The sequence below is a fragment of the Trifolium pratense genome, linkage group LG1 (genome assembly GCF_020283565.1).
Source record: "Trifolium pratense cultivar HEN17-A07 linkage group LG1, ARS_RC_1.1, whole genome shotgun sequence".
NCBI classification, from domain to species: Eukaryota; Viridiplantae; Streptophyta; class Magnoliopsida; order Fabales; family Fabaceae; genus Trifolium; species Trifolium pratense.
The window spans coordinates 25,630,557-25,652,110 of record NC_060059.1 but is presented as its reverse complement, the minus strand read 5'-3'; the positions used below and the strand labels follow the sequence as shown (position 1 = coordinate 25,652,110).

The 21,554-nt window shown below is 32.3% G+C and overlaps 4 protein-coding genes across 5 annotated transcripts; 3 read left to right on the top strand and 1 right to left on the bottom strand.

Moving 5' to 3' along the window:
• Positions 1-1,226: 1,226 nt before the first annotated feature.
• Positions 1,227-2,784, top strand: LOC123891117 (proline-rich extensin-like protein EPR1). The gene is made up of 2 exons (XM_045940939.1): positions 1,227-1,893; positions 1,985-2,784. Exons 1-2 carry the CDS (start codon positions 1,227-1,229, stop codon positions 2,782-2,784), a joined length of 1,467 nt encoding a protein of 488 aa, XP_045796895.1.
• A 3,306-nt stretch (positions 2,785-6,090) lies between these two features.
• On the top strand, positions 6,091-7,632 carry LOC123902137 (transcription factor MYB108-like). The gene is made up of 2 exons (XM_045951799.1): positions 6,091-6,597; positions 6,823-7,632. The coding sequence occupies exons 1-2, from the start codon at positions 6,272-6,274 to the stop codon at positions 7,337-7,339; spliced, it is 843 nt and encodes a 280-aa protein (XP_045807755.1). The 5' UTR covers positions 6,091-6,271; the 3' UTR covers positions 7,340-7,632.
• A 5,281-nt stretch (positions 7,633-12,913) lies between these two features.
• Positions 12,914-15,855, top strand: LOC123902134 (probable pectinesterase 53). Of its 2 annotated transcripts, none has more exons than XM_045951795.1 (5): positions 12,914-13,318; positions 13,408-13,597; positions 13,687-13,893; positions 14,929-15,164; positions 15,465-15,855. In XM_045951795.1, exons 1-5 carry the CDS (start codon positions 12,984-12,986, stop codon positions 15,613-15,615), a joined length of 1,119 nt encoding a protein of 372 aa, XP_045807751.1. In that variant the 5' UTR covers positions 12,914-12,983; the 3' UTR covers positions 15,616-15,855. The 2 variants fall into 2 exon arrangements, with proteins under 2 accessions (XP_045807751.1, XP_045807752.1); XM_045951796.1 differs by having other exon boundaries at positions 13,690-13,893; positions 15,465-15,846.
• Positions 15,856-15,949: 94 nt separating this feature from the next.
• LOC123902135 (gibberellin 2-beta-dioxygenase 2) lies at positions 15,950-20,389 on the bottom strand. Its single transcript, XM_045951798.1, has 3 exons — positions 19,896-20,389; positions 16,775-17,141; positions 15,950-16,467 (listed from the first exon to the last, which is right to left on the bottom strand). Exons 1-3 carry the CDS (start codon positions 20,282-20,284, stop codon positions 16,180-16,182), a joined length of 1,044 nt encoding a protein of 347 aa, XP_045807754.1. The 5' UTR covers positions 20,285-20,389; the 3' UTR covers positions 15,950-16,179.
• Positions 20,390-21,554: the final 1,165 nt, after the last annotated feature.

Here is a 21,554-nt window from a genome sequence, read left to right as displayed (position 1 = left end):
AATACTCCAATATATAGCTTTAGTCTCCCAATTCGCCACACTAAAATATATGGGACTTCGATAGCTAATTTTTAACTTCTTTATGAGATGAGATTATGCAATGTGTAACTTAATATTCGGCTTCAACATTTTTCGTAGGTGATAACACATTTTATTGTTTTGGCTATATTTGAATTTCTACATGTCTGAATAACGTGATATTTAAACTACTAGCCGTTTGTTACATATTGCAACTACTAGCCTTTTTGCAACCACTAGAAAATAAATCTTGATACTCTTTCTTATATGTAGGGGAAATTTATCAATGAGATAATATAATATTTTTTTTAAAAAAATTACACTTTATGTGTTGTGAGAGTTTTTTTTATTGGACCATCATTTTGATCTTATCAAGAGATCAACTTTTTTTTTTATTTTATTTTGGGTTATAAAATACTTCATCCATCCCAAATTATAAGGGAAAAAATAAAAATCACATTTATTAAGCAAAAAATAAAACATGAAAATTTAAAATACGTTTTTGTGGGTTTTTCTTGGAATAAGTTGCATGAGAAGATATAAAACCAATTTTTATTGGTTGTTGTTTATTGAGAAAAGGGAAGAGAGAGAAAATTAAATGCAATTTACATTTAATTTGATGAGCTTAAGGAAAAAAACATTCTTGAAAATAGTTTTTCCCTTATAATTTGGGACAAAAAAATAGGGTTTTTTCCCTTATAATTTGGGACTGAGGGAGTATACTCTTTCGGTTTCAAAGTCATTTCACAACGAAAACAAAAATAATAATAAATAAAATCATTACCACAACAATTTTAAGGTATCACATTTACAGTTACACTTAAACATTATCACTAAATTATGCTTCAAAAAACAATTATCACAAAATTATATCGTTGTTATAAATTTAAAATCAGACTTTTTTCTCTTTAAAAATGCATCATAAAAAATATACAAAAATAAAAAAGTTATACTGTTCATTTCATTTAAGAATGGTCAAAATTTTATTCGAAAAAATAATAAAGATTGGTCAAAATTTTATTCAAAAAAGAAAAAAGATTATTCAAAAGAAAAAAAGAATGGTCAAAATCTCTTAGTCAAATAATAAAAGAAAGATCATAATTTGTTAACAAATCTTGTTAAAAAAAAATAATTTGTTAACAAATAAACACATAAGAAGTTTGATATTTATACACAATTTTGTCACACCAAAATCCAAGCTAAGTGAGATGGAAGTTTCAAAACTTTATTTTGTTGGTGTTATATCATTCTTATTTATTTCTTTTGTCATTGGTGATAGTCTCATTAAATATGACATGAAAGGACATGTTCCAAATGGTCGAGACTCAGTAGAATCACTCGCGACACTAAATATACCTCAAAAACAAGATTATGATTTCAATCATGAAATCAAAAGACCTGTTCCAAAGGGTCCAAACCCAAGACAATCACCCCACACACCCAACAAGCCCCCAAGACAGAATTTTGGTTTCAACTACGAGATCGACAAACATATTTCAGACGGTCCAGATCCAATACAATCACCCCCAACACCAAATAAGCCTTCAACACATAAGTTTGGTTTCCACTACCAGATCGACAGACGTGTTCCAAAGGGTCCAGATCCAATACAATCACCTCCAACACCAAATAAGCCTCCAACACATAAGTTTGATTTCCACTACGTGATCGATAGACGTGTTCCAGACGGTCCAGATCCAATACAATCACCCCCAACACCAGATAAGCCTCCAACACATAAGTTTGGTTTCCACTACGAGATCGACAGACGTGTTCCAGATGGTCCAGACCCAATACAATCACTCCCAACACCAGATAAGCCTCCAACACAAAAGTTTGGCTCCCACTACGAGGTCGACAAACTTGTTCCAAAGGGTCCTGATCCAATACAATCACCTCCAAATACCACATAAGCCCCCAAGACAGAATTTTGGTTTCAACTACGAGATCGACAGACGTGTTCCAGACGGTCCAGATCCAATACAATCACCCCCATCACCAGATAAGCCTCAAACACAGAAGTTTGGTTTTCACTACAAGATCGACAGGCGTGTTCCAGATGGTCCAGACCCAATACAATCACCCCCAACACCAGATAAGCCTCCAACACAAAAGTTTGGTTCCCACAACGAGGTCGACAGACTTGTTCCAAAGGGTCCAGATCCAATACAATCACCTCCAACACCAGATAAGCCCCCAAGACAAAATTTTGGTTTCAACTACGAGATCGACAGACGTGTTCCAGATGGTCCAGATCCAATACAATCACCCCCATCACCAGATAAGCCTCCAACACAGAAGTTTGGTTTCCACTACGAGATCGACAGACGTGTTCCAGATGGTCCAGACCCAATACAATCACCCCCAACACTAGATAAGCCTCCAACACAAAAGTTTGGTTCCCACAACGAGGTCGACAGACTTGTTCCAAAGGGTCCAGATCCAATACAATCACCTCCAACACCAGATAAGCCCCCAAGACAAAATTTTGGTTTCAACTACGAGATCGACAGACGTGTTCCAGATGGTCCAGATCCAATACAATCACCCCCATCACCAGATAAGCCTCCAACACAGAAGTTTGGTTTCCACTACGAGATCGACAGACGTGTTCCAGATGGTCCAGACCCAATACAATCACCCCCAACACCAGATAAGCCTCCAACACAAAAGTTTGGTTCCCACTACGAGGTCGACAAACTTGTTCCAAAGGGTCCAGATCTAATCACCTCCAACACAGATGTTTGGTTTCCACTACGAGATTGACAGACTTGTTCCAAAGGGTCCAGATCCAATACAATCACCTCCAACACCAAATAAGCCTCCAACACTGAAGTTTGGTTTCCACTACGAGATCGATAGACGTATTTCAGACGGTCCAGATCCAATATAATCACCTCCAACGTAATATTATGGTTTCAACTATTAAATCATAACGTGTGATCCAAGAGGATCATGTTGTGAAATCTCTCTTGTTATTTTCAAACAATAATGTTTCTCTTTATATTGAGTAAAATAAGTTCACTATAATTTAAGGTGCTCGTTAATTTATCCATGTTTGTCGGTATAACATGCACACTACACACTTAATACCGTTGACGCATTAATACCGATTATAGTTGCAGATGTGTCTAAAGTGTGTTCAAGCAAAGAAGGAAAAAAAAAAGGAGTTTCAAAGAAAATGAAAAAAAAATAATATGTTTCCTAATATTATTTTTTATTATGAAAAATATTATGCTTGAATAAACTTTCTGAGCATCTCATTTAACGAGTTAGTTAATAAGAGTGTCAAATAGATTAAAAAAACTTGTCAAGAATGCCTTGCACAAATTATGCAATACTTTACTATTTCCAAAATAATTAAAACATTGCATCAAAATAAAACAACGATTTCAAATTCATATGAACCCTTTTAAATGCAGGAATATGAATAGGCATGACAATAAAACTCATATCTGCGGGTACCTACTCAAACCATACCTGCTTTGACGGGGAAAATTCGAGTTGATTGGGTTTGAGTTCGGGTTTGAGTTTTCCCCGATTTCAAAAGATGGGTTTGGGGCGGGTAATGAGTACATTGATACCCACCCCGAACTCGTCCCCGAACCCGTCCAGCTTATACTAAAAATTAGATTTCATCGCTTTTAAATTAGAAACGCTTAAACAATCTCTTAAATTACGTTCATATATTTATTTTTTATTTTAATTTGAGTATTAAACAAACCATTTTCTCAATTTTTTTTTCTTTATTTAAAAAAGTATTGTTGAGAGAAAATAATTTTGGACATTTAACTTTTCTTTAATAAAAAAATACCAAAATATAATATAAATTCATGTGAAAAAAGACGTAATGGGGATACCCGAAACCCGATGGGGATACCCGATCCCCGTTGGGTATGGGTTTGGAGTTATCATTTTTATCCCCGCTCGAATTTGGGATGAGCTTGGAGAAACCCGAACTTTATGGGTTTGGATTTGGAGAGGGCAAAACCCGTCCCCGCCCCATTGTCATGCCTAAATATGAATGTGAGGTCTAATTCATTTACAAGAAAATGAAGGAGAGTGGCTAAAACGAGATGGCGAGAAAGGGGTTGTGAGAGCTTTGGACTAAAAAAACCAGAAAGAATAAGGGAAGGGACTGCTGCCCTACTTCGTTGAATCATAAATTTACGGATTTGAAATATCTGTAGTTGTTAAATTGGGACAAATTTAGTCTATTTAGATACAAATTTAGTTAATGTTAGAACAATAAATAGTTACTCCCTCTAGTCTTTTTTTTTTACCGTACCCCTCTAGTCCTTAATAGTATAAGAAATTGACTTTTTTAAATATATTGAAAAATGAATGTATCTAGTCTATAATATTGTTTAGATATATTAATTTTTCAATGTATCTAAAAAGTAAATTTCTTCTTATATTAAAGAGAAATAGGAAACATCCAAACAATGAATACAATCATTTGATTACGCACGAGTAAAAAAAAATCATTTGGTTACACATTTGTGACTATGTCTGCAACTACAGAGTAGCTGTAGTTCCAGTATTATTACTCGAATAAAATTAGAGTTTTCTCTACCAAAATAAATAAATAAATTAGAGTTTTCAATGTTAGAAACCATATATGTATAGAACTAAGCTCGGCTCCCCTGGCTGCCGCCCCTTGCCTACTTTCAAAATACTCTCGTTGAGATACATCTAGATTTAATACTTCGACAAACAAAACAAATCAACCAGTTAAATAAATTACAAATTACGGGCTTGTTTGTTTAAGCTTTAAAAAAAAGTGATTTTTTTTTAAAAAATTAATAGAGATTTTTTTGTAGAGATTTTGATAAAAATCTAAAGCTATTTTCTATTTGTTTACAATCATAAAAATTTATTTTTTTAGAAAATAGTTTTCAAAAAAATAGATTTTGAAGAAAGCTGTTGAAAAAGCTTTTCATTTTGAAGAAAAAAACGATTTTTTTGTTGGAAAATATGAAACAAACGGGGCCTATATAGCAAAAAAAATAAATTAAATGATCCGGCGAACCACTTTTAGCCCTATTTTCCAATGAATTAAGCATGACAAACTAGGAATGTACGTGAGCCGGATTGGGTTGGATTGGCCAAAACTAAAATCCGATCCACACATGGTACTCTAGATTGAATCTAGTAAAATAACCACCCGTTATAACATTGGATGAGTTGAATAAATCCACTAATTTCTGAATTTGATTGGTTTGAGTTAATGGATTACCCAAATTTTTATTTTTTTAATACTAAATATATAAATGACGATTCATCAAAATTTTTCATAAATATAACTCAACCATTTTATTTTCTTGAAAAATAGTGTAACTTTTTTCACCGTAAAATATAATCATCAATTTTTTATGTAAACCTACTAATATACGGGTTAGATAACATATTATTTTCTCATGAGCTTATAACTTACTTTTACTAGCTTATAACTTATCATGATAGTTAATCCATTTAACTTATTATTTAAAGCATAATATTTTTTTCTCTCAATTTTATCTCAATCATCTTATTTTTTAAAATTAATTAGTAACTAAAGATGTTGTTTTGTAAATACTGCAAATAAAAGCAACTAACTTATTACTATAAGCTATCAGGTATTGGCATTAAACTTATCCGCTATAAATACATAAACCAATTTATCAAGTATCTATATTTTGTCTCAAATAGATCCTGTATACTATGGACTTAAATTGTAACAATTTGATTTGATTAATGTCAACTAGGGAGTAAGTTTGACCTGAACACAATTAGATACAGAAACCATTTTGGTTCAGGAAACTGTTAAAGCCTTCTAAATTCTGACTATTTGACATTAACTACTATTATTTCAGTAAACTCAGTTGAATATACATGCAATAAGTCAAAGGGTCAACACGAAATAGCATGGTCAAAATAAAAATAAAAAAACACCAATATTTAACTAGCAAATAGCAATAACTAAAATATTGTCCTTTAGTCAAATAATTAATTAACAATTCAGCTATACTACAAGCAGCCCCTAACTTTATTCTTAGTTTTGACAAATTCTCAATCCTTAAAGTGCAATTCCTCCTAAATTTAATGTCAACTTCACTAAACTCTATCTATATATAATCACATTCTCTTACATATATCCATATAACAGAATCATCTTAGATCCTAAAATATACATTTTCAGAACCATTTCTTACTACAAAGCCAAAACAAAAAACTTGATACATATATTTTAGTTGATTGAGTGTAACATAACATGGATACCAATTACAAAACCAATGTTCATGTAATGAGGAGTTTATCAGATTGTGGTTCATCAGAAGCAAATGTAAGTGAAGAAGATATTATGGTGATAAAGAAAGGTCCATGGACAGAGGATGAAGATGCTGTTCTGATGAACTATGTGGCTGTTCACGGCGAAGGTCATTGGAACTCTGTCGCTCGCTGTTCCGGACTAAAGCGAACTGGGAAAAGTTGTAGATTAAGATGGTTGAACTACTTACGTCCGAATGTTCGACGTGGGAATATCACTTTACAAGAACAGATTTTGATTCTTGATCTCCATTCGCGTTGGGGCAACCGGTATGTATAATATATACATGTAAACTATGTATTTGATTAATTTATTAAGGTCGCATTATGATCGTGTTAGAAAATATAATTTTAAATTGCAGTCTGCAACTGCAATTGCAGTCGTAATATGAACTTACCTTTTATTTAATGTTCCTTTAAACAAAACTTGTTTAGTTTTATAGTGAAATAACTAAGTTGATTAAACTAACATGAAAATTGTGTTATTTAATGAAGGTGGTCTAAAATAGCGGAACAATTGCCAGGAAGAACAGACAATGAGATAAAGAACTATTGGAGGACAAGAGTGGTGAAGCAAGCTAGGCAACTCAAATGTGATGTAAACAGCAAACAATTTAGAGACATGTTGCGTTACGAATGGATTCCACGCCTCATCGAGAGGATCCAATCTACTTGTACAACTGCAGATACTAATTCCTATAGTCAGACGCAAACCACCAATTGCAATAATACTAAAGCTCATAGTGACACCTGTGGCGCAAATGCAAATCCTCTCATGTTGTCGTCTGATGTTTCATCGTACTCCTCAGAGGTTGATGTTTTAGTAGAATCAAACATATCTAATTACAATTTAATGGATAGTGCGGAATTCGGTTCCACGTGGCAGGAGTGGAATTGCTTAGACTCAAACATACAAGGATTTGAACAGAACAATGGTTTTTTTGGTGGTTCTGAATTATGGACAGATGAAAACATATGGTTCTTGCAGCAGCAACTTGCAGATGATTTATGATCTAGTTTTTTTTACACACTAATTAAGCATTAGTTAACAATTGTTCTAAATTTAATACATGCGAGTTTAGTTTAAGTGACATTATTAAATTTAATAATGTTATTGATTGTTTGTAATTGTCCTACTCTTACATGATACAATTATAAAAGACATGTAATTGTAGTTCATTAATTTTTCTAATTAAAAATTAATAAAGAAAGAAATTTGATTTGGTTCTATGGAAAGACTTGTGTGTGTATGTGTTATGAGTTGACTTGTGAACTGTTTGTGTTATGAATGAATTGTTCAACCTTGGTCTTGTGTTTTACGTTATAATGAATCCTCTAGAAGCATAGAATTTTAGAAAATGTGAAAGGAAAATTGACATATGATAATAGTAATAAAAAAAAATTCAATGGGTTTCTCATGAGTAGAGCACTAAGTGCCGCAAGAATTGAAACAAACACGTTTCTTAGTCTTGAGTCATTCACACACGTGATTGGGCAGTCAACATGTCTTTGAGTCTATGTCACATGTATATGGTCATAGCTTACCTCATATCCCAGTTTAAACACAACACAACACAACACAACATTCTCTATTTGTTTCTTTCTTTTTCTATTTCTCTTTCTTTTGTTGTGTGCCAATTTTTTTTGGGTACTAGGTTTCATTTGACTTTAGGGAGGTTTCATCTCACTTTGTGGGGACTAAAAGTCTCGCAACAGAGCCTAGGCCGGAGGATATGAAATGGTGTTCACACCGATAAAATAAGTAATAACACCAAATTGGATTTGCCGTGTAAAAGCGCACATAGTGGCATGCTGTTTTTTATGATTTTTTTATTGTGAGAAACGAGAACTATTAATAATAACCATTAGATTTAATTGACGCATCAGATTAAATCCGCTCATTCACTTAAAATCCCACATGATTGTATTTGTGCACGCCTAGTGTGGTACTGGGTCAAATGTCCACATTTTAGTCCTTAACTCGGCTCTATATCATGTTAAATATGTTTGGATCTCATTCTCAAAAGCTATCTCATATGGTGATGTTGTCCTCATATATTTATACATTCAACGTCCTGTAAACCTAAGCAATGCAGGACTTCAGACAAACTCCAACAACACAACTACATATTCAACTGTTCGTTGGCACAGTCTCAAGATACCATACAAGGTATGAGTCACATACTCACCAAAGCAATTAAAAAATAAAAAATCGTTAAATGCATTCATCCTCTGAACAATGAAAAAATATCGTTATCATCACATCTGTCATTAGAAGAATATTAGCATTTTAAGACTACTGAACAATGAAAAAATATATATCACCTTCTCGCATAGTTGATATATTGTGATGGCATGTTGTCAGTTCTAGTTCAACTGACAAAAAATATTAAAATTGTTAGGCCGGATGTTGTGACTCAGGTTCGAACCCGTGATCTCATAATTATATGTGAATTTATTTTTAGTGGATTATCATTTCATCTAAGACAAAAAAAAAAAAAAAAACCGAAAGTGAGAGGATCAAAACTGTTTCGAATTGGCTTGATCTTCCAAGAGACATCACAGCAAAAGCAGCACATAAGTAGTAGCATTCCCTTCTCATAAGTAGTAGCATTCCCTTCTCTAATTAATGTTACTTGTATCACCTTCAAAAATATTCTTTTAATAATTTTTTATCATTCATCATAATCACACATGAACGAAAGAAAAATCAACAAAAAGCTGCATCGCTAACTTTTTTAGATGGAATAATCAATTCTCGTAAAAACTACGTCTAAAGACATACGAGACACAACATTGTTATGTTTGACTCTTTGGATTCTTTTCAAAAGATCCACAACATATATTGTCAGGAAGTCAAAAATATCAAATGCAAATGGTATAAAAACTTATTGATTTTTGGATGACATTTTTTCATATTTGACCATTTTACTTGACACATCTTTAAGGACCGCTGTCTCATAGTAAAATCATCGGTCTTCAATCTCACAAGTCGGCAAACTTTAATTTAAATTTTTTATTTTGCATTTATTGTAATAGTAAACACAGTAATACATGATAAATGTACCTTTTTTTGTTAACAAAGATAAATGTACTTTTTTAAAAATTGAAAAATGTACTTTAGTATAGTGCTATTTATCTCTTTTCTTTTTGGTACATAAAGGGGGCAAAGTCCCACGAAAAAAAAAAAGGAAATTCAACGAACGTTTTGAGGCATGCAAGCACCGGAAATATCATCAAAAATAAGATTTTGAAGTTCTTCAGGAGGAGTCTCAAAAATATGTAAATCCAAAGAGTTCAAGGTTAGGCTGAAATTAGCTAACCAATCAGCTGATCTATTTCATTCTCTCCAGATATAATTAATCTGAACTTGCCCTCATATTCTTGAGATCTTGAATGCGTCTGATCAAAGTCGAAATCCTTCCGTTAACCTTGCAATTTTTCATGACCATGTCAACTACCACCTTTGAATCACTCTCCACTTGAAAATGAGTTATTCTTTTCTTCGAGCTAAATCATGTACGTTGGAAAGTGCTATCATCTATTTTAGTAAAACATTTTTCTTAATATGTATAAGTTCATCAACTAAATCAATTATTTTAGAATGGATAAAATATAAAACAACAAAAAGTAATTTGAAATGAAAATGAAATTTTCTAAAATGGACCTATTATAAGGCTACACGGGTTTACAAAAATGGGCCTAATGGAAACTCAATACCATGTCATATGTTTAGAAATCATAGTAAAAATACGATAATTTCTTTTGACACCTTATCAATATTTTCATGCGCCCCGTAAAATTACTAAAATACTATTGTCCCGTATGTAAATAGCAGACGTGTAAAATCTTAAAATTTTTATGTTATGGGGTTTTTCTTCTCAAATTTCTCATTTTTATAATGTGTAGCGGACGTGTAAAATCTTGAAAATTTCATATTAGGGGTGTGTTTTTTCTTCTCATTTTTATAACATAAATTTTCAAAATTTTACACGTCCGCTACACGTTATACAAATGAGAAATTTGAGAAAAAAACATCCCATAAAAATAAGGACACGCGAGAAGTTCATAGGGTGAAAAAAAAGCTCTCCAAGAACACTCACTTCAAAGTCTAAAATTTGAAAAAATGAATAACAAATTTAAAATTCTAGATACAAGAAATTCTTGAACTAGTGGCGGCCAAAAGCTCCAGGAAAGCTCAAGAAAACGGCCATAAAAGACAATTACTGCAGTTTTTTATCCGCTGGATAATTGATGGTTGAAAACGGTTGCAGTTGTTTTGATCCGCCAGAAAATCAATTTTTTGAGCTGAGGTGGATTAGCGAAAGCTAAAAACCGCCAAAAATCCCGTCACAAATTAGTGACAGCTTGGAATCGCCAGAACAACTTGCGGATTTAAAAAACGTTTGCGGCGTTTGAAACCATCACAACAACAACACTATTTTTTTTAAGTTTTGTTATTTTTTTTTCTTTTTAAATTTCAAATATTTGATTTTCACAAATAATATTATAATCAACATTTTAAAAATAACTATGTCAAAAAAAAAAACATTTTAAAAATAATATATTTTCAAAGAATAAATAAATAATTAGATAAAATATTAAAAACAAATTAAAATTAAGAATAAAAAATATAACATAGAACATTATATCAAGTGTTGAAGAAGATACTTCGTCAAACAAAAATGAGAAATTGTAGAGAGAAGGGGGAAATCAGAAGAAATGAGTAATATGAGAATTGAAGTTAAATATATTGTTGGTATTATCGGTAATTTTAAACCGTCGCTAAAGCTTCCTAAATTCACCCCGTTTTCGGCAGTCTATAAATGTCACTAAAAATGTGTAACTGTTTCCGGCAGTTTTATTTCAATTGCCGACGATTTTTTTTGAATTTAAAAAAAAAAAAACCACCTAAAAACCACCGTTAACTATATAAAAACCGCCGAAATTATTTTATTTAAAATTAAATACTTCAAATACTTTTCTAGTGGCGTTTTTTTTACCGCAAATGTCTAAGATCACCGGAAATTTTTCGTGGGTTCAAAACCGCCGGTAACTTTGACCGGCAATACTTGAATTTCTTGTAGTGAATTCGAGCACCATCAACAGTTCACAAACAAAAAAACCTACATGAAAACGATTAAGATTTGAGCAAATGTGTATTAACATAAGATACATTACTTATATTTTGTCAAAAAAAGATACATTACTTATATACATAAAAAATAAAAAATTGGGTTGCTTTGGCCACCCCATGCTAACCCATGGTTGCGCCACTGAATCTCTGATCCCTGCTATTCTTCTTCGCAAAAATCTAGTTTTGGGTGTGCCAGCCACGATTCTAGCTCCATGTACCTCCTTTCTTCTTACTTCTTTATTTTTCACTTCTTTATTAATCTATTTTGTGTGACCAATGTGTTTGATAAGCCTGATGCAATAAATTAAAAATTTAAAAACCTAAACTCCAGAAAAGAAAAGAAAAAATAATGTTATACATACCCCACAAACTATATTTGTTGCTTTAGATATACATAGAATGTGTATCTCAATTCCCAAATCCCAAATATATATCACAGACCTGGCAGACCACTACCAAATTGAGCATTTTGAAAATGGATTACAGCTATCAACTTCATCAAGTTTCTCCCTTATGTCATGTGCCACAATCCATGATCCCCAATGCCAACGGATAGATTAGCTTCAATCCAATATATGCATATTATTATTTGATTACACATTATTTGATCATAGTAGTTTGGAATTAGGGTCCCAGACTACAGCTACCAGTTCCCGATTTAGTTCTACAATCTTTTTAGTGCCCATTCTATATTTAGTTAGGTCTACTAATTTTGTTCAAGGGGTATGAAAATTTTAAAATGAGCCAATCCTTCACATAATTAATGTTGTGTTAGAACAATATACTCTGCTGTAGTACTTGTCATTTACTTGTAAATGAGGGATAATTTTGTAAATGCCTATGAGCACTATCATTTTTATTTTTTTTATTTAGTAGTCTGGTAGTTACTCACACACATTTTTCTTTTTTATATCATAAAGGGACTGAGCCAAAGAGAGAAAAGTTATACAGAAACTAATGAAGGGGTAGAGATCCTCATTACATCACTAAGAAAGAATTGACTAAACTTTGTCGGACAAGACACAAAGAAAACTATCTCATGATCCATCAAACACCAATGATTTGTCAACTCATCCGCCCTAAAATTTGCTTCACGGTACAAATGATGAACAACAACTTCCCCCTCAAAAGCAATAAGGTCTTCCCATATGTTCTACAAGTGAGAGTCCCATATGACTACTTCTCTCATTAGAGGTGATGTGCCTCACAACAATCAAAGAATCGACACACGATTTCACCTTGTTAAAATTCAGCTTTCTCTCCTGTTTAAGTCTCACATTTTAAATGTGAAAAAATGTAAAATCACATAATCGAACCGAAGCCACTGCATATCAGTGTCCCCACAACTACTAACAGAATAACAGAATGTGGACTATGAGCACTAATATCATTTACTAATAACTTAATAATAATACATAGGAGTATGTGACTATATATATGTGTATGGTCACTCCATTTGGAATATGTTAAAGTATAATCAAGTGCTTTGTATCGTAATATTATATACTATAGTATTACCATGGTTCCAAGAACCTATTTTCAGCTCCTTTTATTTCTTCTTTCATTGTTATACCTCAGTTGCAGATCAAATATGGAGTCTGATTTTGAAAATTGGATATCATGGAACATGAAGAGTTACCAGAAAAAGTCCATAATGGAAAAGAAATATCGAAATGTGAGTGCCATTGGGCAGGGTCTTGATTTGAAGCTGAGGCAAGCTGAGAGTAAGAAAATTAGTTTAACAGTTAGCCAAAATGGTGCTGCTGATTTTAAGAGCATTACAGAAGCTATTAATAGCATTCCACCATACAACACTAGAAGAGTTATTTTGTTGATCGCGCCCGGTGTTTATAGGTACCAAAATGATCATCATATATTGAATTGAAAAAATATATATTGTGGCGGTTCTTCTCTAACTTTCTGTGTTGATGAATTGCTTGCAGGGAGAAAATTGTGATCCCTAAAACATTGCCTTTCATAACATTCTTAGGAGATTCAAGGGATCGACCAACTATTACTGGAAATGATACAGCTTCTGTTGCAGGAAATGATGGGGCTTTGTTGAGGACGTTCAATAGTGCGACTGTTGCTGTGAATGCTAGCTATTTTGTAGCCATCAACATTAAATTTGAGGTACTTAAAATAAAAAGGCAAATTAAATTCCTAACTAAAAGGCTAAAATGGAATTTTGTGGTACTCATAAAACTCAATTTTTGATTAAGCAGAACACTGCTTATGTTCCTATTGGATCGGAAGTAGACCAAGCCGTTGCGCTTCGCATCAGCGGAACCAAAGCAGCTTTTTACAATTGCTCCTTCTATGGGGTTCAAGACACTCTATATGATCACAAAGGCCTTCACTACTTCAAAAATTGTTTCATTCAAGGGTCTGTTGATTTTATCTTTGGTTATGGGAGGTCTCTTTATGAGGTAATCTTTCCATTCATTTTTCTGCCTTCACGAGTTCAAATGTACATATTTGATTACGAAGTGAACTAATGGACAATTAAATTTTGTGTTGTTCAAACATGCACTTTCAATTATTTCGAAAGTTCTCTTTAGTAGCGAGAGCAAGGGAGAGTAGCACTCCTACTTTTTTTTTTTTTTTTTTGGTAAACCAAAGGTATCCTCCGCGTGCAACTGCGAAGACTAATCCTCTCAAGGTAACTGAGATTCATTTAAGGGGTTGATCTCTCCCAACAAATGTTTCTCCATACGCACCGTCCGAGGATTGAACCGAGGACCAAATGGTTAAGGGACCCAAGTATCTACCACTTATGCCACATTATATTGGTGTAGCATTCCTACTTATATTGAATGAATAACGAACTTTACCATGATCCAAGAATGTTTCTCTTCGTCCACCCATCATTCTCTTATCCTCCTAAAATTCGATTTTTGTTTCTGGAAAAAAAGTTTGAAACGTAGATTTCAAACTTTTTTTTAGTGTTTTAACTGAACATGTTGTTATGGACACATTTTTTTAAATTAAAAAAAGTTCAAAATCTACGCCAAATTTTATTATCGAGGCAAAAACGAAATTTCAAATAAGAAAATGATGGAGGGAGGAAGAGAAACCTTCGGTAATAGCAACATTCTTAGCCCAATTAATACTTATGTAATGGGCTTTTCCTGGACAAGTGGGTTGTTAATGGTTAATGAAGAGAATTTTCTACTTGCACCCCTCGCCTAAATTATATACCCCATAAATAGGAAATTTGGTTTAATATAGTAAAAGAACTATTTGGTAAATTCACTAGGTTTGGAGGGGTATATGGTGTAGGTAGAGGTACCAAGTAGAAAATTAAAATGATAATTGACATATTTCATCATTTTAATGATATTTTTTCTTTTTTTAAAGATTTTGATCATATAAATAAAAAGACAATTTTCATGCTTGTGCCACCACTAATAGCTTGTTGCTTAATCAACCATTGTTTAGGTTTTTATTCAATTGGCATGCAGGGTTGCACTATAAACTCCATAACCAAGAACATGACCTCCATCACAGCTCAAAAGCGTTCGAGTTCGTCATTAGATAGTGGATTCTCCTTTAAAAATAGCACAGTAACAGGTAGTGGACGAGTTTACCTTGGAAGACCATGGGGAGATTATTCAAGAGTCGTTTTCTCTTACACTTTTATGGACAAAATTGTTCTACCCAAAGGATGGAAGGATTGGGAAGACCAAAAGCACTACTTGTTAGTACATTTTAAACAAATCATACACTTAGATTATGTCTTTATAAAAATTATTATTATTTTAAAGACTTACATTAATCAATCCTGACCATGAAAAGAGGTAAATATTATTTTTCTCGCATTCAAATTAGTTAATTCACAAAACAGACAAAAAACAATGTTTTTTTTCTTCGTCTGGATATATCTATCCATACGATGTCGGTTTTTAAGAATCATGAAGGGTGAAAAAGAACATATCTTGTTTATTATGCAAGCGCGATTAAAGTTGTATTGAGTGTGTTTGATTTGTGTTTAATGTAGGAATGTATATTATGGAGAATACAAGTGTAGTGGGCCTGGATCCAATTTCACTGGAAGAGTTCCATGGGCACGGTTACTAACGGACGAAGAGGCCCAACCTTTTATTGGAATCCATTTCATCGAAGGGGACACTTGGCTTATTAGCCCTTAATCCAATAACATAAACATATTTGCTATTGTAACTGCGTTGACGTAGTTACAGTATGAATTGTTCGATCTGAATGGATGGTTGAGATCATTTTAGTATACATATGATCTAAACCGTTCGATGTGAAATGAGTGGCTGATATTAATTATTGTGTTAAACTGTGTGTTTTTTTAACTGCAGCAAATTTCAGTCATTCAATAACTACATTGCTGTGTACTTTTATTTTGTTAAGTAAAAAAGGTCTTTAATAATATTTTCAATTAGGGCTAATTGCTTGAAAGTTGAACCACAAAAGCAAAAAATAGAAAGGAAAAAGAAATAATAGTGCTGCTAAATACATTGAACATCATTCATGTGATCAAAATTTCCTTATAGGAGGACTTGGAAGATTGCCTATATTATATTTTACAATACCAACTAGCTAGGTGGACTAACATAGATCACTAAATCACTCAAACTAACTTTTCAAATCAACATAAATATCAAAACTATATACTACTAGTATACAACAAGAGACAATAATGAAAACAAAATAAGTGGCTATGAACAATGAATTTGATTCAAGTTTTAGGGAGAGTGAGAATCAGTTTCATTTTTACTAGCTTCTTGTTTTTGGAACCTTGTGAATTGATCTAGTCTTGTATCTCCCAATCTAAGAGCATATGCTGCTTGTTTATATTGGGCCCATGTAAAGGGCTTATATAGACTTGGATTATGGGCTGTAACCATCTTTGATAATGGGCTGATCCACCAATTCAATGGTGGTGCTGCAAAGTACATCATTGACATTCTAGGCTTTGTTGTGTTTGTCAAAACTCTATGTCTCACACTCACAAACCTTCCATTTGTCAAAACCTTCATAATCAAAAAACACAACATAGTTAGTACTATTTTTAAAAATTCCCATTATTATGCAAAGAAATTGTGAAACATATACACAAGTTGATTTTGAAAAATTGACTTTAGTTGCTATACTTATATATTGAGAACGTAATTGGAATCAGAGTGATTTTGACAAAATTACATTAACAATGTCATCTGATCAAAACTTGACATGTTTGCTTATAAAAAAATATATCACATTGACACAGTGACACGCTATAATTCTGTCAAATTCACTGTGAATGTAATAATAGACTGAGTTGATTAGAAAGCAAGTAACCTGAAGGGCATCTCCAACCATGACATAGAATTCATTGGGGTCAGGAGGGACAGGGAGCCAAAGACCGTGCTGAGTTGAAATCTGAAGGCCACCAACATTGTTAGACCGTAAGATGGTTAAGATCTGAGGGTCAGAATGCTCTCCAAATCCAATAGTATTATTACTTTGTAGTTTTGATGGGTCCCAATTATCTTTGCCTTTCTTAACTGGAGGGTAGTGATTGATTCTAAGGAGTGAGTCACTATGAACATCTTTGATAATATTACTGAATGAGGACTTGTCAGGGACCCACAATCCTTCTGCTGCTAGCTCAAGAATCTCACATGTTAATTCTTTAACGGCTTCTACATAATCATTGATGATGCAACTGCAAATACAATTTTGGAAGGTCACAAATGTTACACATATTCATAGGGTTACTATATTTGTGTCATGTGAAACCAATGCGTCTTTTCTTACATCAACTTTGCCAAAAATTAGCCGGCAAAGAGACGTGGCGGGTCATATCATATAAATATATTTGTCTTTATAATTTGATTTGATTGTGTGAAGAATAGTACTATTGAATTTATTCGAACACGAGTGTGACACGCAATAAGTTTTTTGAATGGTCTAATTTCTATGGGGTCAAAGCTAAATGAAGATGTTGCCACAAGAAATATCCTTATGCCAAATATTATGCCAAAAAAAATCAAGTTCTCTCGTTTCCAATTGAAGATAATGTAATGTTGTGTCAATTTTTCTTGAAGATAATGTTATTTGAAGATAATGTTATTTGAAACGTGATAAATTATAAACGCGTATACTTTTTCTTTTTGTTAAATAGTTTAATGATTAGACTCATATATAGAAAAATTGTAAAATTTTAAGTTTAAATTCAGACATCTGCAAATCAATATCTTCAACTGTTACATGATTAATTTGTACTTGTAAGTTAAATATGTATATTTTTATCAAACGAGATTTAAACTTTAATTCGTTAAATTGTAAAATTTTAATACCTTTGATATTTTTGGGATCACTTATTATTGGACAAGTACAATATAATTTTGCCTATTGGATTTGAAAACTGTGATGCCTAGTAATGGTTAGGCATTATAATTTTTAATTCTTGATGAAGATAAGCTTCAAGCACTTACATCAAAGAGCATATTGTCATAAGATAGTTTTAGGGGCTGATGTTAAACCAAAGATTAAACATCATTATGAACTATATTACTATGTTTTGCTGGATTGGCCCACCAATAAGTAGGCTCCATATATTCAATTAAGTTTATGACCGAATGCCACTCCCCGTTACCTCCTCCGGATTAGATTGAAAATTTATCATTATTAATATTCTGTCTTAATCCTCTAATTAACAAAGAAAAATGATTTGATAACCTAGTGATCAATTTAGGGTATTTGAATTATTTCAACACATTGTTACTTGTTTTGATGTATGTCTTTTCAACTGTATATATATGCAACCGGGTGGGATTAGTAGCTCAATTGGTTAAGTTAATTGAGCTAAGGGTTAATGAGCAGAAGGTTCGGGGTCAAGTTCTGGCAAAGGAGAAAAAACTAACATAACATTGTAATACTAACAACTAACATTGCTTATAAAAAAAAACGGTATATATTCAACTATTCATAAATTGATTTTCTTTTGTCACCCTATCGGTTACTTACGCGTCCTACATATTTTCCGTTTTGCCATTCCGCTACGTAAGTGTCAGTCGTTATAAAGATAAGAATTTTTAGAAAAATATCGTCCGCCAGCTGACGAGGGTATTTAACTTTTTAGAAATACAAAAATATAGGTGAGTTTGATTATGAGTCTCAGATAGTGATCAAAGTACTTGGAGGATTATCCACTCAATAATATTGAAAGTTGAACTCACATTTTAACGAGATATAAATCAACTTCTAGATCAATTTTTGTTAGCATATAGTATCCATTTTTATTAGATATAAAAAAGTCATAAAATAAGCCATGATAATGTAATGGTTATGTAGTGTTAGAAACAGAGTACTAGACAGGGCTCATCGACATGAATAGATAAGCCCAAATGGATCCAATCTGTGACCATCAGAATGGTCTCAAGAAGTCATAGTCACGTAGCCCAATTGACTACGAGAAAACAACTCTACATAGAAAATGTATGGTAAGGTGAGGCAAAATACACTTGTTACACTATATAATAGTTTTTTAAAAATTAGTAAAAAAAATAGTTTCTTACAAACAAAAAAAAATTAAAATCAGTTGTTAATATTAGTTTTTTTTTTACATTTTAATTTTGTTAACTCTACGCTCAAATTAGTTGATATATCTAACCCCCGTTAAACTATTCGATAGTATTAAAAAATGTGAACGTTCTCATATTCTACTAGTGAAATTCAATATCATGTCATATTTCATAACAATTTATATTTAAATAAATTCAAATTTTGAATGAAGTTTACCGATATCTAATCTAACTCTGAAGATACCAAATAATTTTAATTAAAAAAAATCTTAAAATTTGTTATGATTTCAAATATAAAGGAAAGATGTCCCTGTCCAAGGATACACATGCACCAATAATATTAAATACTTATGTGACAATGTCCTAAACGGTTCTTTTTGTTATAAGCCCTTTTCATTACAACCTTTTGAAATGTTACTGCAATATGGAAATAAAGAATTGAAACCAACTACCCTAAAATAGAATATCAATGTTTTGTCAAACTCTCTGGCTATTGCCCCCACCAGCCTGCTTGACACTTAAGAAACACAAACTGATAATAACAGCTTGTTCCCTACCCTATTCTTATTTTTCATTATCAATACATTAATTAATCCTAAAGTCCCCTCAATCTGCGTTATTCTAAAGTTCCACTCATTAGGAATTTAGTATTATACCATATGTTTATATATTTTTCCCTCACTTTTTATCATAAAGTTGTAAAGCAATTTGGAATTAAATTGGTCATATTGAAGTTGTTGAGAAATAAACATTTTCTTACAAATATTACTATCTAATAATTAATCAATATTTTTTTTTAAGTTGAAAGCGAAAGCTCAGTTGATATAGCTTAAGACATTTCAACCAGGTTGACACCACGTGTATAATAATTATGTGAATGAATGAATTAATACCTGAACTTGATAGGATGATCTTTTGCTATGGTTTTGGATCTTTCAGAGATTGAATTAGGATTGGTATGAAGGAGAAGATATTCAAGGTCACCCATATCACCATTGGGACCAATATTTTTGCAACCATAACCAAAAGGAGTAGAAGTACCAGCTTGATGTTTCTCTGAAGAGGTTTTTGAGAAAAACTCTGTTCCTTCTTCTTCTAACCTTGAAATAACCTCTTTTGGTACACTATGATTCACAACCTTAAAAAAACCATATTCCTCACATGCTTTCACTACTAATTCCGACAACTCTGACCTTTCCATGGAAAGGTCGATTGTCGGAATTCCAACTGCCTTAGTTTTTTTGGTTCTTGGCATCATTGAAGTTGGAGAAGGTGCTACCATTGCTATTGCTATAACTTATAAGTATATATTCTAGTAGATATAAGAATGATGAAAATGTAGAAAGAGTAGTTCTAGAGAGAATATAGATTATTTGGTTGTAGTTGTAGGAAAGTGGCATCGTGTATAATCTATATATAAGGAGAAGGAAAGAGGGTAATGAATAAATTTTAATATTTTTTATTTAAATATATATATTTATTTATTATGTGAACGACCAAGATGGGGTATGGTGATTAAAAAATAATAATAATTTATAATATATATATATATACTAGTATATTCTTATGTTTATTTAAGAAGGCGTGGACTTTTGTAGACAAGACAGGGGAAGATGGGTGAAAAGGAAATGAAATTGAAAGAGGAATTGAAATATTTGTGTCAATTACGTGTGTGTATGAATTGATTGAAGAAATAAATCTCAATTAGTCAAGTGTAATTGAAATCCAACCATCTTGAAAGACTTGCTTATTAATTTTAGTCCACCCTTATTGTTGGTTTGAAAGAGGGTAATGAATAAATTTTAATATTTTTTATTTAAATATATATATTTATTTATTATGTGAACGACCAAGATGGGGTATGGTGATTAAAAAATAATAATAATTTATAATATATATATATATACTAGTATATTCTTATGTTTATTTAAGAAGGCGTGGACTTTTGTAGACAAGACAGGGGAAGATGGGTGAAAAGGAAATGAAATTGAAAGAGGAATTGAAATATTTGTGTCAATTACGTGTGTGTATGAATTGATTGAAGAAATAAATCTCAATTAGTCAAGTGTAATTGAAATCCAACCATCTTGAAAGACTTGCTTATTAATTTTAGTCCACCCTTATTGTTGGTTTGAATTCACTCCACCATGTTTTGAGATATTGTTTGTGTTTGAGCTGTGTATGAGTCTTCACGATTTTATTTATTATAAAATGTGTGTTGGTAGATTAAGGAGTGTGACTATGAATGTTATATATAAAACCCTAAACCTCCGTTATCAAATGATTTGAGATTTTTAGGTGTACAAGAACATATTGAGGTTCTATGCAGTCGGGACAATAGTGACTGCAGTGCAGTCGACCTAATAACCACTGTTAGATTTAGATCGGATGATCCAGAATTTAAGCTCAAATTTTCTATTTATAAACAATTTAAATTTAATTATAAAATATGTCCTTATGATGTTGATCGGACGGTCTGAATGCAATGACTGCACTGAATTCAAATACTATCAAAACACTTACTAAAGTGAGTCAAATATGCAATATTATAA

Coding starts and splice junctions, on each gene's coding strand:
- LOC123891117 (XM_045940939.1), top strand. CDS start 1,227: ATGGAAGTTTCAAAACTTTATTTTGTTGGTGTTATATCATTCTTATTT. Junction 1,894..1,984: donor CGACAAACTTGTTCCAAAGG/GTCCTGATCCAA, acceptor GACGTGTTCCAG/ACGGTCCAGATCCAATACAA.
- LOC123902137 (XM_045951799.1), top strand. CDS start 6,272: ATGGATACCAATTACAAAACCAATGTTCATGTAATGAGGAGTTTATCA. Junction 6,598..6,822: donor CATTCGCGTTGGGGCAACCG/GTATGTATAATA, acceptor TATTTAATGAAG/GTGGTCTAAAATAGCGGAAC.
- LOC123902134 (XM_045951795.1), top strand. CDS start 12,984: ATGGTTCCAAGAACCTATTTTCAGCTCCTTTTATTTCTTCTTTCATTG. Junction 13,598..13,686: donor CCATCAACATTAAATTTGAG/GTACTTAAAATA, acceptor TTTTTGATTAAG/CAGAACACTGCTTATGTTCC. Junction 15,165..15,464: donor GAAGACCAAAAGCACTACTT/GTTAGTACATTT, acceptor TGTTTAATGTAG/GAATGTATATTATGGAGAAT.
- LOC123902135 (XM_045951798.1), bottom strand. CDS start 20,284: ATGGTAGCACCTTCTCCAACTTCAATGATGCCAAGAACCAAAAAAACT. Junction 17,142..19,895: donor GATCATCCTATCAAGTTCAG/GTATTAATTCAT, acceptor TTGTATTTGCAG/TTGCATCATCAATGATTATG. Junction 16,468..16,774: donor TGGTTGGAGATGCCCTTCAG/GTTACTTGCTTT, acceptor TTGATTATGAAG/GTTTTGACAAATGGAAGGTT.